The sequence below is a fragment of the Leopardus geoffroyi genome, chromosome C1 (assembly GCF_018350155.1).
Source record: "Leopardus geoffroyi isolate Oge1 chromosome C1, O.geoffroyi_Oge1_pat1.0, whole genome shotgun sequence".
NCBI lineage: Eukaryota > Metazoa > Chordata > Mammalia > Carnivora > Felidae > Leopardus > Leopardus geoffroyi.
This window is the reverse complement of record NC_059328.1, coordinates 55390693-55409793: the sequence shown is the minus strand read 5'-3', so window position 1 is coordinate 55409793 and position 19101 is coordinate 55390693. Positions and strand designations below refer to the sequence as shown.

General features: G+C 36.0%; 1 protein-coding gene and 1 pseudogene across 13 annotated transcripts in view; one reads left to right on the top strand and one right to left on the bottom strand.

Annotated features, from left to right (window-relative positions):
- Nucleotides 1-19101, bottom strand: part of MIER1 (MIER1 transcriptional regulator) — a 60543-nt gene that overhangs the window by 28139 nt on the left and 13303 nt on the right. For 7 of the 13 annotated variants that reach the window (XM_045477768.1, XM_045477771.1, XM_045477769.1 and 4 more), the window contains 5 exons: nucleotides 17118-17142; nucleotides 16952-16988; nucleotides 12084-12229; nucleotides 902-1063; nucleotides 167-299 (listed from right to left, as the gene is read on the bottom strand). In XM_045477768.1, the coding sequence (XP_045333724.1) occupies nucleotides 167-299; nucleotides 902-1063; nucleotides 12084-12229; nucleotides 16952-16988; nucleotides 17118-17142 (503 nt within the window). The remainder of the gene's footprint in view (nucleotides 1-166; nucleotides 300-901; nucleotides 1064-12083; nucleotides 12230-16951; nucleotides 16989-17117; nucleotides 17143-19101) is intronic. The other 6 variants (XM_045477770.1, XM_045477776.1, XM_045477777.1 and 3 more) reach the window with 1 other exon arrangement.
- On the top strand, nucleotides 1035-4922 carry LOC123598030 (annotated as a pseudogene).

Sequence of the window (19101 nt, the reverse complement as noted above, 5' to 3'; positions counted from 1 at the left end):
AAAAAGGGCCCTAGCACTGCTAAACTAATAGCCTAGAACAAAACCTAACACTGTTCAGCAAGATTTCAGAGTAAATGAATTCAAACAGATGAGTGAACAAGAAATGGAATTTTCCATCATATATTAAATGGTAAAAATTATCCACACAGCAACCAGTGATACTTACTTGTATCAAAATATTTACATCGACGTGGCCGGATTATTTCTTGGGCATCTTGAGAAGCAACAGATTGTGACGGATCATCATTGGAAGACTGAGTTTCATCCTCTTGACCTGATGAGTCCTTTATATTCTCTTCCTGTAGAATAAAAAAATTAAATTTCTTTAAGATGTAAGGAAAACTGTTGCAGATGAAAGGTTACAGTATTCCAAATACAACTAGAAGACTAAAATAAATACACTAAATTCATCATGGTATTCTGGGTTGGACCCTGGAACAGAAAAAAGGACATTAGTGGAGAAACTGGCAAAATCTGAATCGTCTATAGTTAAATTAATTATAGTTTAATTAATTAATATGGTTAATAGTACCAGTGCCAATTTCTTACTTTTGACAATATACCACGGTTACATGAGATATAAACAGGGGAAGTCAGGTAAAAAGTATATAGGAACACTCTATACTATCTTTGAGCTTCTCTATAAATCAAATTATTTCAAAACAGAATAAGAAAACTGAATACAGAACTACCAATTAGCTTTTATTACTTAGAAACAGTATTTTTTTTTTTAAGTTAGTTCAAATTTACTTACAAGAGACACTGAAAAGAAATGCACAAAGACACAGATAAAACTATTACTTTCTCAGGAGTAGATTACAGGCAACTTCCAATATTAATAAATTACTACTACAACAAGAATAAAGACTACAATCTTAAGAATTACTGTGTATAACCTTACTTTATTTTCCCCACTACAGCCACTGTTATCATCGTTATCAGCATCTTCATCGTCTTCACCTTCTTCTTCCTCTTCCTCCTCCTCCTCATCTTCTTCAGGGAGTCGAATAGTACTATCATACCCATAAAGACTGAGAAGTTCATGAATTGGCATGTCTCCTTCCTAAATAGACCAAATAAAAAGTTAACTTCTGAATAAATGATTATTTCATTTTCCTGTAATTCACAGATCTACAGCCTTCATTCCACACAGAAAACTTTTAGACCTGTATCGAGAATTCTCAAATCATACAAGGTGAGCCAAAATAATTCTGAAGCCTAGGAAAATCCTAGTCTTTCAAGAATTTCTATAAGAGACTGATCAATTCTAATTGCTAACAATAATAAAAAAAAGTAACACTGGCTTAGAATTAGAACCATTCTTCTGTGCGATCAATAAATGTAGCTTGACAGTTAACACTATGTATAGATACACTTAGGAGTGCCATATACAATTTGGGAGTGGGAAAATTAAAAGAAACAATAAGAAACAATAAAATGAAAAGAAACAAACACATTAAAAGAAACAAAAATGATAACATAAGAATAATACTGGATTACATTAGTCATACATTCTTTTCTAGGGTTACCTATAATCATGTAAAATCATGTCATATGCAATCCTTACAATCTATTTTACAAAACTGTTAGTTACATTACCCCATTTCACAGATGAGAAACTCAGGCTCACAGATTAAGCAACTTCTCCCAAAATGATACAGGGTACAAATAGTACAGCCAGAATTCAGGTCTAATTCCAAAAGCCTATACTCACTCTTCAGTACGTTAGAATACTGCTTCAGCCAGTAATACCCATAAAAAACATACCTCCTGAGAGTGAAATGAAGAAATATCCATATGCAATGAAATGAAATCAAGTGTTCTATAGAAGGTACTCTAATAATCAGTAATCAAGTGATATAAAGTATCAGGGAAATAGGAGACTATTTTGACTATAAAAAGAAAATGTAAGGGTTTTTGGGTGGCTCAGTCAGTTAAGCGTGCGACTTTGGCTCAGGTCATGATCTCGCGGTTTGTGAGTTTGAGCCCCACGTCGGGCTCTGTGCTGACAGCTCGGGCCTGGAGCCTGCTTCCGATTCTGTGTCTCCCCCCCTCTGCCCCTCCCCTGCTCACACTCTGTGTCTCTCTGTCTCTCAATAATAAATAAACATAAAAAAAAATGTAATCCAAATCACCTGAACATATTACACACACATTCACGCACACCCTCCTTCTACAACCCCCGCTCCACCTCTCTGAGAAAAATTTAATAGGCAGTTTTGAACCCACCAGAAGGGCAACCATGAAACAAAACATGCTTTGTATTTCTCCAGCAGTCTTGCAGCATTATTCGTGGACAGAAAGAAGTTGCCCATGTGTTACATACATTGTTCCAATAGAGATGGATAAATCAGATTGGATGATATAACCTGATGACACTAAGTACTTAGATCATACATTTAACTCTCATCACTCAGAATTTGTGTGCAGGAAGCAACTACTGCTTATAATTTGAAAAATTTTTCTTATAGAAAGAGGTAGGAAGAAAATTATTTTTAACATGGGTATTTCACATTGTAAATGGAGATTCTAGTTATATATTAGTTTGTGAATCTATCTCTAAAAGAGAAATCAATTCTGAGAGCCCTGGTGACCCCCAACAGCCACAACCTGAAAAGTGGTAACTGTAACAGGTAAGGTACTACCACTCCAGCTGAATGACTAGCTGGCATACTTAACTGGCATCTCCTATTGTGTTTCTCAAAGTGCAATAACACAAACAGTGCTTGAGGTGTTCAAGGATCTAATCCATGCAGAGATCCACGTACCATGGACCTGGTACAGGACACAGAAATTTGGAATTAGAAAATCAGGATTTAAGAACTAAAACAGAACTTCAAAATCAAGAAAGTAGAATAAAAGAAAGCTACAGAAAAGGTTGGTTGTATACACAGTAATAACAAACAGCCACCCTAAAGTGTCTTCTATGTGCACATTTGTGATAAGTGCTTTGATTCCACTATCTTATTCTCTCTCTTCTGAACAAGAGCAAAGGAAGAGTATTATGCAATCTCAACAGATCTTTAAAAGCACCAGTGGGACAGTTTATTACCTTTATGTACAAGTAAGAAAACCAAGCAGAAAGAAACCTCATGCCCTGAGAGACTTTTCTATAATACCTAGACCTAATCCCAGCTCGTATTTTCCATAAACTCATTCTATACCACAAATTAGAAGGTCTGACAATGGCAGTCCCTACTATGAACAAGAACGCACCAAAAAAGCTTCAGCGTTAAGTTTGCAACTAATATTTACACAGACCTTAAGAATTCATGAAGAGTTTGTTTCATCAATATCTCATCTTTAAAACTTCCCTAATACAGACTGCTATTACGTCTGATTTTTTAAAAGTGAGTTAACTGATACTCTGAAAGAACATACAAAGTAGGTAGGTTATCAATCAAATGTCTGTGGGCTTTCTAGCTTTGGTTTCTTATATTCGAGGGCAATAGAATCACCTTGAGGGCATATCAAAACAGAGTGCTGGGCCCCATCGAAGTTTCTACTATAGTAGGGCAGAGGTTGGGCCTGAGTATCTGCACTTATATGTGCACTTTATGTGTGCCAGGTGATACTGATGCTCTTGGTATGAGACTACCTTGAGAACCACTTATCTTACAGTCTAAGATACCTGCAAATTTCCTTTCCAGTGAGAGGTAATAAAGTTTGATTATTATGTTAATAAGGCTTATCACTAACATCTGTTAACCCAGGTCAGTTATATGTCAAAAGGATAGGTGACATACTAACTGCATGTAACAGTTTTTTTGTTTTTTGGGGTTTTTTTTAATTACTATCGGGAATGTGGAATGTCTCATTTCCATGGTTAGGTCAAGAATTTTTCCTCCTAGATAAGCATTTAAGAAGTATGATTCACTTGAGCTCTCTTCCAGCCATCCAAGATGCCAAAAGGAAAGAAGGCTAAAGGGAAGAAGGTGGCCCCAACCCCTGCTGTCATGAGGAAGCAGGAAGCCAAGAAGGTGGTCAACCTACTGTTTGAGAAGAGGCTCAAGAGTTTTGGTATCGGACAGGGTACCTAGCCCAAAAGGAACCCCACCTGCTTTATCAAATGGCCCCGCTACATCCAACTGCAGCAGCAAAGGGCTAGTCTCTATCAATGTCTGAAAGAGCCTCATGGGATTAACCAGTTCACCCATGTCTTGGACTGCCAAAGAGCTACTTAACTGCTTTAACTGACCCATAAATACAGAGCAAAGATGAAGAAAGAGAAGAAAACAGAGACTGTTGACCGGGCTGAGAAGAAAGCTGCTGACAAAGGGGATGTCCCCATTAAGAGGCTGTCTGTCCTTCCAGCAGGGGTTAATACTGTCACCAACTTAACAGAAACAAGAAGCTCAGTTGGTAGTGATTGCACATGCTGTGGATCCCCCTGAATTGGTTGTCGTCCTGACTGTCCTGCATTGTGAGATGGGGATTCCCCACTGCATTATCAAGGGGAAGGCCAGGCTGGGCTACTTGGTCCACAGGAAGACCTGCACCACTGTCACCTTCACACAAGTTAACTTGGAAGACAAAGGAGCTCTGGCCAAGCTGGTGGAAGCCATCAGGACCAATTACATGACAGATATGATGAGATCTGCGGTCACTGGGGAGGCAACATCCTAGATGCAAAGTCAGTAGCTCACACTGCCAAGCTAGAAAAGACAAAGGCTAAACAACTGGCCACCAAGCTGGGCTAAATGTTGAGTCTTCTGTACATAAAAAGCAATAAAAAAGTTCCCTTTAAATAAAAAAAAAAAAAAAAAAAAAGAACTGTGACTCACTTTTCGTTTCTCAAAGAAAAATTTAGCAACACTGCTAATATTGACTAAGCAGAGAACGGAGGAGAATTGAAAGTGGTTGGTCACAATACATTTGGAGACCTAACTGAATGTGAAGAAACAGTAACAGAACTGACAGATAAAGAAAAGTCACTCAAGTCAGAGGAAATGACTATTGCACACGTACAGAAACAAAAATGAATACAAGGTTACCCTAATTAGAGCAGAAGGCATCTGTAGTAACTAAAATAAGTTCGATCTTGTATTTTTACCTTTCCCTAGTTTCACTTAATTTCTAGTAGGAAGTGTTACACTCTACTTTTGACTGCATTTGAGAGTAACTGTTGAGCAGTGATTGACACTACAAGGGCTTAGGGAAGATTATACATGTAACAAAATGTTCCAGATGGACTTTGGCAGGGAAAGATTTAGTTTGCCAGAGACAGAGCTAGGTTGGAATCCACTGCTATTGTTCACATGTAGTATAATTAGAGCCTAAACTAGTTAAATTAGTGGATGTGGTAGAGAAAAAACTCAAGAGACCTTGAAGAAATCAACAGGATTTAACCATTAGTAAAGAGTGATTAACAGGTCTTGGTGACACTGAATCTCTGTTCTAGACACTCCTTATTCCCAGATACACATTCATATGACTTCTAAAACAGTTCTAAGAAATATTAAAAACAATAAATTAAAACCAATAAAGTTCTAATAAACTTCAAAGTTAATTTTAGCTGGGTTCTATCACGTGTAAACAAAATATCCTTGCCTATTCCACTGAGGAAATGCTTAATATTAACAATAAAGGATATAGAGGTTTTATGCTTTTGCTTAGGTATTGACTTTTAACTTAATTTCTTGTCACCTAATACCAAGTTAGTAAGCAACAAGTTAGTAAACAACAATCAAGACTGACTGAGGAATACAAGACAGAGTTTGACATTAGTATAAAAAATATCTTACTTGAACTAAGGTATAAAGTGAAGATCTTGCAGCAAACACTGAGCTACAAGTACTACAATAAAAACCAAAATCAATTTTGCTGAGGAATCCTCAGTTTCAAATTCAAGTAGCATTTATTATGTCCCTACTATGCACTAATGGATGTACGTAGCATTTGACAAGTACCCTGTAAGGATAATTTATTGTCTGCCCCACCCCCTCAAATCCTTTCTCTTTCTATTTCCATATTCATCTTCTTTCAGGAATGTTCTTTCCTCCATTCCAAGCATGTATTTTGATTGAGAGCTCACTTTCTGGACTACATAGCATCTGATCCAATTGGAATCACTGCATTCCTGGCCATAAGTTTGGAATGGGCACGTGACCCAAGCCTGGCCATAGTTTGTTTCCAGATTTGTACCAACAGCAGCTAAAAAAACATAGAGTATCTTAAGCAGTACATCTTGGAGACCTGGAAACTGACAGCATATAAACAAAGTTGGTCTAAAAAGGATGCTACCATGCAGAACAGCAGAAATAGAAAATATCTTTTGGTGGCACTGAGTCCCTAAGGACTAGATATCTCCCTGCTCTTATTAAAATTACATGAGCCTTACATTAAATTCCTTATTTTGTCTAAGTAAGTTCAAGATGGATCTCTATTATTTGCTTCCAAAAATACTGATATAGGGGCGCCTGGGTGGCGCAGTCGGTTAAGCGTCCGACTTCAGCCAGGTCACGATCTTGCGGTCCATGAGTTCGAGCCCCGCGTCGGGCTCTGGGCTGATGGCTCAGAGCCTGGAGCCTGTTTCCGATTCTGTGCCTCCCTCTCTCTCTGCCCCTCCCCTGTTCATGCTCTGTCTCTCTCTGTCCCAAAAATAAATAAACGTTGAAAAAAAAAAAAATTTAAAAAAAAAAAAAAAAAATACTGATATAAACAGTAATGATACCTTATAAAACAAATGTTCCTTGCCATTTGTCTCTGAAAAAAGACTAAAAGCTGAATAAAATGTGGCTGACTCAGCACATTATTATACTGGGGTCTGCCAGTCACCTGTTCCAGATAATCTCTCATTAACTTATATGGTCAAAGTCTATGTTCCATAAGGTACTAATAAGGGGCTTTCCTCAAGTTAAACTGAAACACCACAAGAAAGTAGTAGTGTCTTATTATCATCCATACAAATGTAGTATGTTAAGTATAGAAATGGGAGAAACAAAGTGAAAGAAAAAATTATGGGTCAAGTAGAATGGAACGTCACAGTTTGGGGGTTACAAGTATCTTTGGGAATTTTATGAATGATAAAAACTACTAAGAGTTATTGAGTGATTATCACATAGGACACTATGCTAAATGTTTTACGTATATCATCCTTGTAGTAACACTGGCGCTTAATGAAATTAAGTAACTTGTCCAGAGTCACACACCTGCAGTAGAGTTTTGAATCAGGAAGTCTGACTAAATGTTTCACAGTACCTTTACATATACATGCATATGTACTGCCTTCCTCAAAACCGAGAAATATAAGGAATAAGAAATATAAGGAAGGGGTGCCTGGGATGCTCAGTTGGTTAAGCGTCCGATTCTTCATTTCGGCTCAGGTCATGACCTAACGGTTCATGGGACTGAGCCCCATGTTGGGTACTAACGCTGACAGAGTAGAGCCTGCGTGGGATTCTTTCTCTCTGCACCTCCCTTGCTTGCGTGCACAAGTGCGCGCTGTCTCTCTCTCTCTCTCTCTCTCAATAAATGAATGAATGAATGAATGAATGAATGAATGAAATATATGGAAGATATGGACATAGCACAAAATGAATAAAAATACAGGAACATGGACTATACTTGCATATTGTGCTTTAAGAAATAAGTTGACTAAGCACGATAACAAAAAGAGGAGCAATCATGTCTGCATAACCTAAAAGGAGGCTAGCTGGAGGTGAAAAGAACAGATGTTTTCAAAAGACATTTTATCTATCTGCCATTTAACTTCAAAACAGTAAAGTTACCAAATAACTACAGCACTATTTTAAGGTTGGAGTGGTGTCCATCTGCCAGCCATAGAGGAGTGGGTCCCTCTCAGCCGCGTTCATGTTAGTCTTTTTAGAAATGACTGCAGGAGACAGCAGATATTGGCTATTCAAGGGTCATCTGTTGGATGGACACAGTACGCTTCTTATAATGTGTACCACAACCAATTTACCAGTAAATGCTACTGAAAGAAGAGGGGAAGGAGGAGGAAAGAGACGGATTTCCAGCCAGGATGGCATAAGGGACTACACATCCAGACTGGACTAGAGAGACCAGACCGTTCCTAAGGTAAACAACCTCTTGGGGTTGTTGGGGCTTCACTATAAGATAAACTATAAAGGGATGGAGGCAGTTAACTTTTCTTTAGAACTCCCACACTGGGGTTCTTTTTATTCTATGTAATTCTTGTCATGTGTACACTTCACAAAACCCTCTCACATTTTAATCTTTATTTTCCAGTTCTGGAGATTCACCAGATGGTTATGTGTCTAGCACTTCAAAATGAGTATTAAGTATAATATTGTTATAACATGATTTTTTAAAAAATACAGATAAATACGTAAAGATATAGCTGATCCTGATCCCCCTTCTCCCAAACAGACTGCTACATTTGTGCCATTCAAAACAAGACTTTGAATTTTAAGAGTACATTTGAAAAACAGAGTTAAGCCAGCCTGCATATTGCTACTCAAGCAAACAAAAGTATATTCACTACAGGAACGATTCCGATACCCCTTCTAAGATTACCACTATAAATTCTAACCTGTATATCTAATTCTATTAAAATATTCAAATGCTGAACTTACATAATTATTTTATATTAAGATTCATGCCTGTATTGAACTGTACAAATGTAACAACAAACATCAAAGCTTCTTCTATGAAAAGCTACTTTTCACTTAAAACTTTAGATTTCAAACTGAATGAACTTAAAACTACACGCCACGCAATTATTGACAATTCCTGAATGAATTGCTGGTCAAAATTCTGCCACAATTACATCAGAAGTCCATGTCATACAACCAACATGCCAGGTAAAAAATCACCTAACTGATTCTTGACAGAACTGTAATGTTTCATTTCTATAAAAGAATATCAGTAATCAGTGAGAAAATCTGGCTCATTTTTTAAATAAAAACAAAAACCAGTTTGGTTTGGTTCATACCTAAAAAGTGTATAACTTTAAGAAACACAACATATTGGCCCTAAACTAGCTTAGCTGCAGGTTACAGATGAAAGCGTTGGTAATTATGAGCAACTTAAACCTAAATTTTAATTATTCTGGGAAAAGTTAGAAGCATCTGAAAAGATGTAAGACAGCCTGTTTGAGGAGAATGATAAAAGATTGGCTCCCCTTTCTCTTCCTTTCTATATCCTCTATAAAAAATTCTATTTTAAATTCTTTTTCCTAAGGAAGGGTCACCTGAAAGCAAATATGGGGAGGCTGTAAAAGACCAAAGGAGGCAAAATAAAGGAGAAATAGGAAACAACAACACGCCCAAACTTTTAGCAAAGCTCATTAGCAATTTTGTACTAATTAAATGTAATAGCCTGTTTTCAGAAACAGAAAAAAAAAAAAAAAACAACCAATAATCATTCTACCACACGACCTGTACTGATTATCTCCTCCTGAGTGACTACTTAATTATTTGAGCAACGTAGAGTGTGAGAAAATGGAATATATAAGATTTTCCTCCTTTCAGGGTTATCCCATGGATGGGCTATTCAGAAATGAAAATATACCTAAAGTGATAGAAGTTTCTGTGAAATACAGGCAAAATGAATATATGAAGTGACTGCGATTGAGTCCTAAATCAACCATTTCCTTTGATGTTCACGTAGGTTCTAGATCATTCAAACAAACTATAACAGTCTTCTGAATGACTTTCTAGCCTCTTGTAAAGAACAGTTTTGACTCCAGGCTCCTCAAGTGCTTTTTAACCCATTCTTGAAAAGCTTTTATAACAACTATACATCATGGTCACTAAGACCAATTGTTTTCTGGCTTAAAACAATAAAACACTGAATTGCTTAGGCACTGTGGATTAAGCTAGTTTTAATTACTAAAAGATCCAAAAGGGGACCATCTGACAAGATTTGACTAAATAGTAATAGAATTCCTTTTCTAGTTCTTTAAATGTGCAATATAAAAACTAAAACTCGGCAACACATATTACTATACAAGAATTAATTTTTCCAAAATATTATGTACTCTAAACGTGTAAAGGCTGACAGTACGTCTTACTTATTTTGTATGTTCTTTTTGTCATGGGGTGTAGCAGATCATATACACAATACATTTTGATAAGAGCATACCAGAGTGATTTATCCTTTCATCCAAAAAGTTTGACCACTCTTACTAAGTATCAGGAAATACACTGGTGAATAAAACACTGTCTCTCCTCTCACGGAACTAAAGGAGGACACAGACAATAAATGAGACGAACATATAATTACAAATTGTGTTAGTTATAAAGAAAGCATTGAATGGGGTACAGTGGATTAAAAAAAAAAGCTAACTGGGAACAGGTAAGGTCACTGTGAGAAGGCAACATTAAGCCCAGACTTAAGGGGATAAGGAACCAGCCTCAGAAAACACATACCAAGGAGTAGGAAAGAGCTGAAAGGCCTTGAAGCAGGAAGAAACAGCATATCTAAGAACAGAAGCACCTGGTGTGGCTATGTAACAGCATGACAGGGGCCTTGCTGGCCAGGTCAAGGAGTTTGGATTTTGTTCCCATGTAACAGGAAGACACTGCAGTTTTAAATAAAAGGCTGACACAACTGCATTAATATTTTGAAAATACCATCATGATTATTATAGAAATATACCAGATGAAAGAATGGTAAAAGAGGAGAATCCTCTTTTAAAAATGGAGAATCCAGTTAGGAAGCTATGGTAATAGGCTAGGCTAGAAATGATGGTGACCTGGGCAAGACAGTGGCAGCAGAGATAGAACAACAGTCAGATAAGAGGTATCTTTGTGGAAAGAAATGACAGGCTTATTCAGGATTGAGTATTAGGAGTGAAGGAAGAGGATTTCCTGATTTCTGATTTAGGCAATAAGGTAAAACAGTGCCATTTTTTATGTTGAAGATAGGGAAGGAACAGATGGAGGAAGTAGGAGATCAATCAACAGTTCTGCTTTGGACATTTAAAATGTAAAGATGTCTATGGAGATATCCAAGCAGAAATGTCAAGCAGGAGGTTAAACAAAATTGGGAATAGGGAATATATTAATGCTAGAAAAATAGAGAATACTGACACTATGGGAATGGATTAGAACAGATCACCTAATTTAGTAATTTTCAAATTTGGTGTGTATACACCCCACAGAGATTCTAATTATATGCCTGGGGAGAGGCACAGAAATCCGCATTTCTTAAGTCTATGAGCAATTCTGAAGCAGCTGACTCTCATACTACATTCTGAGGCGCACTGATTTATAGACAGAAGAAAAATCCAGAACTGAGAATTAGGGAATTCTAAATTTAAATTCCAAATTCACCTTTGGTGAAGGAAAATGAGTCTGCAAAGGATACTGAATAGAAACAAACAGAAAGAAAAACTGGACAGTAGGGTACTCCAGAATTCAAATAAAAGGAAGCAGTAACTGTTGAATATGGCTGAGAATAGAGAGAAAAATGATGAATAGAATAGTAAGATCATTAGTCTTCTTGATAGGAGGGGACAGAAACTATCCAGAGTACTTTATGGAATAAATTGGAAATGAGAAACATCATGACCACTATTAAGAAATTCTGGCTCGGGGTGCCTGGGTGGTTCAGTCGGTTAAGCGTCAGACTTCGGCTCAGGTCATAATCTCATGGTTCATGGGTTAGAGCCCCGCGTCGGGCTCTGTGCTGATAGCTCAGAGCCTGGAGCCTGCTTCGGATTCTGTCTTCCTCTCTCTCTGCCCCTCCCCTGCTCGCACTCTGTCTCTTTCTGTCTCTCAAAAATAATAAACGTTAAATTTTTAAAAAAATTCTGGCTCTGAAAGGGTGCGAGTAAAAGGTCAGTAACTGGGAGAGGACAGAGGTATGTAAGAGGAAATTCAGCATACCTTTATAGCCTATTTTTGACCAGATAACTGTGATGTTTTACTCAAGTAATTCTATTCCACATAATAGCTATTCCTTTTTTAAAAAAATGCCTTTCATTTCAAACTTTAAATATCTCACCTACAACCACATAGAATTTTTCACTATCAATTATATGTAACACCACTCTTCCCCAAAAACAAAGGTAGAGAATGAAAATTTCAAATGTTTCCTCTATCTGCAAAAAAAGCCGTTAACTACTTCATCCTGTAGCTCTTACTGTTATTTACCCTTGCAAGATCCTCTATTTCAGAACTGAAGTTTGTTTCTCCTTCCATCATTTCTTCCTCTTCTAATGTTCGTTCATCATCAAAATCATGAACCAGCATGTCAGCTGATGGATCAAATTCATGGTCATCTGACGTTGCTGAACCTCCTGGTAAAGAATATTTTAAAAAGTCTGGTAAACCAAATGAAGTGTTATCTTATTAATATTCATTTAATGTGTATGTTATTTGAAGTTGGATACAGGTCAAACAAAAGTATCAGGGAAAAGCTATGCACATCGAGTATTAGTTTTCTAAAATTCTTACCCTTACTCATCACTCTGTCCCTGTAAAAAAAAACTCTTCTCTAAGGGATTATTTTTTGTCCTGTTTCACCTCTATATATTCACAGTTAAAATTGTAACTGGTGGGGTGGGAGAAGTATAGCTTTAAAAAAAGTGTGTACAGCTCTTAAAAAGAGTACTGTCATCTAAACACAAAATTTCAGTTGTAAAGAATAATGGATCACATCAAGTAAGAATGGTAATTCATGTGGAAATACCACAATTCTTAATCATCTGACTGATATTTAATAGACCCAATGAGTATGAGTCCTTATGGCCCATGAGAATACAGTCATCTGAATACACAGTGTAATGAAAATACAGCTACATTCAAATATTATTCTATTAGCACTTCCACAGAAATATATTTCAACATGTAAGTAGCCGTCCTTAATTTATTTAGTTGATTTTGGTCTGAAATAATTCAGATGGAGAATATAAAACTGAAATTTATTAAAATGGCATACAGAACTCTTATGAACTCATTAAAAATAATCTAATAGCTAACTGATGTGTAAGCTAATCTATTTTTAGCCTGCTGGCTGGGGAATACTGCTGTACTCAATAGGGTCAAGCCTGTAATAGTAGATTGCAAATGCTCAGCATATACATTCTATAAACTACCCCACAATTGGCTATTGCCAAACCTGGACTTAAGTTTACAAATTCATTTTTTTATGAATAAACGAGTTATTTAACATTTAAAAAATCAATCAGCAATTTCTTTTATCAATTTAAACTGTTAAAAAGTTGTATTACTTAATAATAAAGGTTAAAACCATTAACTAGTAATATATTACATCAGTATGCTCTTCCTTCAGTCCAGTAAGAGAACCAGTAAGTAAAACAAAGCGTTAGAAGTTGACTTCTTGAAAAACAGACTATTAGGTATAAGGGGACACTCAAGGTTCAGGGTTCTTGTCATCTCCCTCAATTTTCAGTGTAAATACCATATTCTGAGTGCTTACTGTGTGCCAAATACTATGGCTCAAGCACTTCACATACATTGTATCTCATTTAATCTTCAAACCCAAACTTGAACAAAACCAAAACTTGAGGCTGAGTTTAAGCAGCACGTTTAAACTCACAGAGCCAGTAGGCGGCAAGGACGGAATCAGAATCATAGGTCTGCTAATTCAGTGCCTGTGCTTTTACTGCAATCTAAGCTTCCTGCAAGCCACAGCCTCAGAGACATTAAGTATCCTGCCTCAAAGAATACTTGAAGAGAACCTATTTTTACTAAGATGACTGAACTGCAAGCCAGATCAGGTGGTGAAGCACTTAGAAGTCATCCTGATCTTTGACGAACATAATACTAATATTAAATATAAAATAACTATTATTTCTAAATCAGGAATCACCTTATAGTACAAATTAAGTTAACAAACTATCAAAGTTTTGGAATGATTTACAAAATAAAAACATTTAGAAAAGTGTATTAATTTCTTTGGATAATTAAGAAAAGCATGGCATAGTTTTAATACAGCACCTTGGTACTGGCTGAGGGACTAGACACAAAAGTTCCATGAGAAAACAATTCGAGAGCCACTAATTTAGTTGTAGCTTTTTACTTAATAACAAAGGTTAAGACCATTAACTAGTAATATATTACATCAGTATGCTCTTCCTTCAGTCCAGTGAGAGAACCAGTAAGTAAAACAAAGCGTTAGAAGTTGACTTCTTGAAAAACAGACTATTAGGGATAAGTCCCTAATAGTCCCAATCATTATTCCTTCTTTTTGAGTTTTTAATGAAAAAACATTCCCAAAACTTTTCAGTTCACACAGCAACCTTCTAGGACACTTAGTCAATAATCATGTATTCCTACAAATCATGCTGTACTTTTCTTCTCCTTTGTAGGCAGGAAGATCCTAGAACAACCTCACACCACAACTTTGTACACTATTATCCTAATTCCTATTGAGTGCAAATATTGTAAAAAATAATTATGCTTAATTCCTAACTATGTATACTCTTTCACCAACTAAAACAAAAACAAAACAAACTTGAGTACTTGAGTACACAGCACCAAGTTGAGTGCTATATTACTTACCTGAAGTCTCCCATTTTTTGTCATTACTTCCAAAGCCATTTATATTTAAAGCCTTGCCACTTTACCCTCTCATTACAAGAAATAACAAAGTGTGGGTGAACCTTTTTCCCCTTCTCACTCCAATCCTCTCCATATATATACCACACTGTTTTCTAACTTTCAATTTCACTTTTCTTGCCTTAATCTGACTTCTTGGTTTTACTTGACTTATTTTTGCCTTGTTGAGACCAATTAACCATTCTTTTCCTAGCCTACTAGGCTGTCTCCTTGAGGTAAAAATCCCCAAAATAAATTATTAGTGGCAGGGAACCTGGTGCTTTGTGTAAATAAATATTTTGCTTCAGAGTTAAGGCAAGTGTCAGCTTGGTAATAAAATTGTACCCTAATACAAAATTACTAAGGTATCTTACATCTTTTCAAAGATTCAAAAGATAAATTAAACATATCATGTGCATTCATTTAATAATTTTATTTCCTTCCCTTCCCTAAATCCCTACATCTAATGGCTACTAGTCTTACAGGTAAAGTCTTGTATTTTACCTGTACAGGTTTACACTGGGGAAGTCCAGAGACAAATTACTGAGCCTGGGTCATGTGACTCTTATTACTAATATCAATTCCAAAGTACAGATGTTACAAAGGACACAGCCTCTTCCCAGTGGACCAAAAATTTTCTTACATAAAGCCTCTATTCCTAATTTTTTCCCACCAACTTTTGTTAACTGCCTACAATTAGTATTGTAAGGACAATAAATATTCCCTTGGGCAGAAACCTGATATTACAAACACTATCTACTTCAAAAGATCTTCCTTAGTCCGAAATCAAAAAAAATCAATCTATTTGTATAAGCATTCAGCAAGTAGTAAAGGCCATCGAAAACATTGTATTCTTCAAGTTCCGCTATTCTTGCAGTTCAGCCTAGGCCAATTCAAATGCAATGGAAACTGAGAAAGCCGTTAGTATCACCTTTGAAGTAATTATTTTTTTTGTGCCTATGTATTACTTGATGAATTTCTCAAAAATTCATTGAAAAATATCTAAAACCCAGTCTATTTGCAATGTGACAACATGAACAGAAACAACTAGAACCCACTTTTTCGATGAAAAAGATGTCTGTGTTTGAAAGAAAAAAAATATTGGGTACAATTCCATGTCCCAAAAAGGATACAAATAATCTGCTATTTATGAGGTCAGATTACTTCCAACCTCAACCATCCAGAACATATTTATAAACTAATAAGTTTAAAAAAATCCTTGAGTTTCAGAAATGTCACAACGCCTAATATACTTTACTTCCAAGCCTATTAGAAAGAATAAGACATTTGTAGCTAAATAAACACAAAAAAAACTCACAGTCAACTGAGCACACTAGTCATTTGGAAAGGATCTGGAGGTATCCTAATCCAACTCTTACTTCATACATCGTACTACATAGAATACAACTATTTGTGTTCATGAAAAGAATCCTAAACCATTAAAAAAGGCATATATTAAGCATTTTTACAAACATTCTTTCTAAAATTTACAACATAGAAAGACTGCTTTAATAATCTGGAAAATTCAGTAATGTATCATACCTAAATATTCAATACATATATGATGTTTTCAAATAAAACATTACCCTGCCTCTGAGAACTCCCTTCCTGACTCTTTAACTATCTCGCACTGTTCCTTACACGAACTCCACTGTAGAAGACAGTCCTCTCTCTTGGTGAAGTTTCTGGACACCAAAGCAGAATGGGCTCTTTCCTGACTGCTATTTGGCTCCAACCAATTGTTGCTATAAAGGAATGCTGTACCCAGTGGTGCCAGAACCTCTGACTAATCATGAGAAGCCTAAATTCAGATTTTATATAAAATATTCTAGGTTTTTAAAATCACTAGAGTGGCCAAACAAAAAAACATTTGTGGCCCAGATATGGGTCAAAGATCACATGTTTGCGAGGCGCCTGGGTGGCTCAGTCGGTTAAGCATCCAACTTTGGTTCAGGTCATGATCTCGCCATTCTGGAGTTTGACCCCCATGTCAGGCTCTGTGCTGACAGCTCAGACCCTGGAGCCTGTTTCAGATTCTGTGTCTGCCTCTTTCTCTCTGCCCCTTCCCTGCTCAGACTCTGTCTCTCGCTCTCTCAAAAATAACAAACATTAGAAAGAAAAAAATTTAAAAGATCACGTTTGCAACCTCTATATGGTCTGTGGGTAAAATCGGATCCTACTCAATCTAAACATAACCTCCTTAATTTATAACATTGAATATTCATTTTTGAATGTTCTGCTTCTTTTTTTCTCCCTCACTAAATGCATTTTTTTTTCTCAAAAACTTTGAGCTTCCTATACAAGCAAATATTTCTAAGTTAGTGACTCCTTTTGAAAAAACACACTTCATATTTACTTGAAATCGAATATCAATTAAAACCTATAAGAAATACACGTAGTAATTCATAAAAAAAGTGAACCTACAAGTAGTCATGAGGTTGAACTCACAGCAGCCTCACCTGTACTTTCATGGGCAGTCAAACATTTCATCCATTTCTTTTTCCCCAGAGAAAAGAAGCATTCAGAAGAAAAGCAAGTCAGATGACAGTCTAACTCCTCTAGGCTTTTTATAATAGGACAAATGTTAGTCAAACAGAAATTATAGAAAATACAGAAAATACTTACCTGGACTTGAAGACTCAACAGATGGCTGAGGAGGGGGAGAAAAGAAGAAATATTAGCATCTTTGTACAGTAAATCTGTGCAAAATTTACAGGAATTACTCGAGGACCAGTTTGACATCAAAGATCACAGTTAAGTTTTTACATCTGAATTATCTAAGACAAATTAAAACCTTCTATATAATCCTTTCTCTGACATTATATTTAAACATATAAAAATCCCAAACACTCCTGAATCTAGAAATGAAGACAATAATATGAAATTGATTCAGATTTTAAAGGCAACTATGGATCTCATAACATATGCAGCTTAAGAGATCTGATTTTAGATATTAGAACTTTCTGAAATATTTTCTCTTATCAATAAAGGGGAAATTACACACAAGATTCACTAACAAGCTGGCCTCTGGCTTAAAATACGTGAAAGAAGGGAGGCGAAAACACTTCAAGACATTAATTTTAAATAAAAATTACGTTGTATAAAGTAGAAGGAAAAAGTAAAATGTTATTAAGCACCAAATAGTACATTAGGCCAACTTTACAACAAACAACATATTTTTAAATTATCACAGAATTAGTAATCTTTGAGCTAAAGTCTAGAAAGGTTAAGGTCTCTGATGAAAAAATCAAAAACATTCCCAATTATAACATGCTGCTTCTACTGTAGCATTCTACCCCTCATAAATTTAACTATAAGCATTTAGAAAATTTAAAGATAACACTTAGCAACTTATTTTGGTAATACGACCACTTGACGGTTTGAGGCTATTATTTTATCTAAATTCAGTTAATTCAAAATTATAAACAAGTCATATACAAACATAAACTTCTGTAAATATATAACAAAAACTCAAGATGCTTCAAATGGCATATGCTTCATAGTTAAAACCTTTCCTATTCATTCAGAGCTATTTCATGCCCATTAGAAGTCAGGCACGCTAGAAGCCCAAAATTATTAGCAAAGATAAGTTATTCCAGCACAGACAGTCCCTGACAATTATGGCTCAACTTACGATTTTTCAACTTTATGATAGTGCAAAAGGAATACCCGTTTAGTAGAAACCGAAGTTTGAATTCTGATCTTTTCCTGGGCTACCAACACGTGGTATGATACTATCTTGTGATACTGGGCAGTGGCAGCGAGTTGCAGCTCCCAGTCAGGCATGCGATCACGAGGGCAAACAACCAATACACTTATAACCATTGTGTATCCATACAACCTTTCTGTTGTTCACTTTCAGTCTAGTAGTCAATGAAGTACATGAGATATTCAGTACATGGTTATAAAATAGGCTTTGTGTTAGACAATTCTGCCCAACTGTAGGCTAATGTAAGTGTTCTAACCATGTTTGAGGTAGGCTAGCCTAAGCTATGATGTTCATTCAGTAGGTTAAGTATATTAAATGCATTTTTGACTTAATATTTTCAACTTATGATAGGTTTATCAGGACATAACCCCATCATAAGGAAGATGTCTATTTTCCTTCTTTCTGGTAACTAATGCGGAAGGGAGTGGAGAAGAACAAAATAAAATGAGGAAAGTGACGAATTTTTCAAAAGCTAGGCATCTAGACAAATTTCTTTTAAGGTGTTAAAATTCTATTTTGAAACTGTCCATAGTATGCTATTGTATTAAGTATGACATTCTCTATTGTACATGGTGACTTAGGTTCTTTTGAAGTACACTTCCCAAGGGTCCTATTTTTTTTCCCTTTTAATTCTTAAAATGGCTCTTGACTATAGCATCAACTTACTTTAATAAAAGACTGACAGTAGTCAGTATTATATATTTTCAAGTGTCACACCACTACCCTTACTTAAAAGTTGCTCTGCCACACAGAGTCAAACCAGTGCTACTTATTAATTCCATTCCTCTAACAGGAAGCTGAAAAGCAGAGTGATAGAGTAATGTAACTATAAAAAGGGTTTCTAGCTTGCTTAACATCTTATGGGCACAGTAACACACTTCTAAGCTTAAAACAGATATA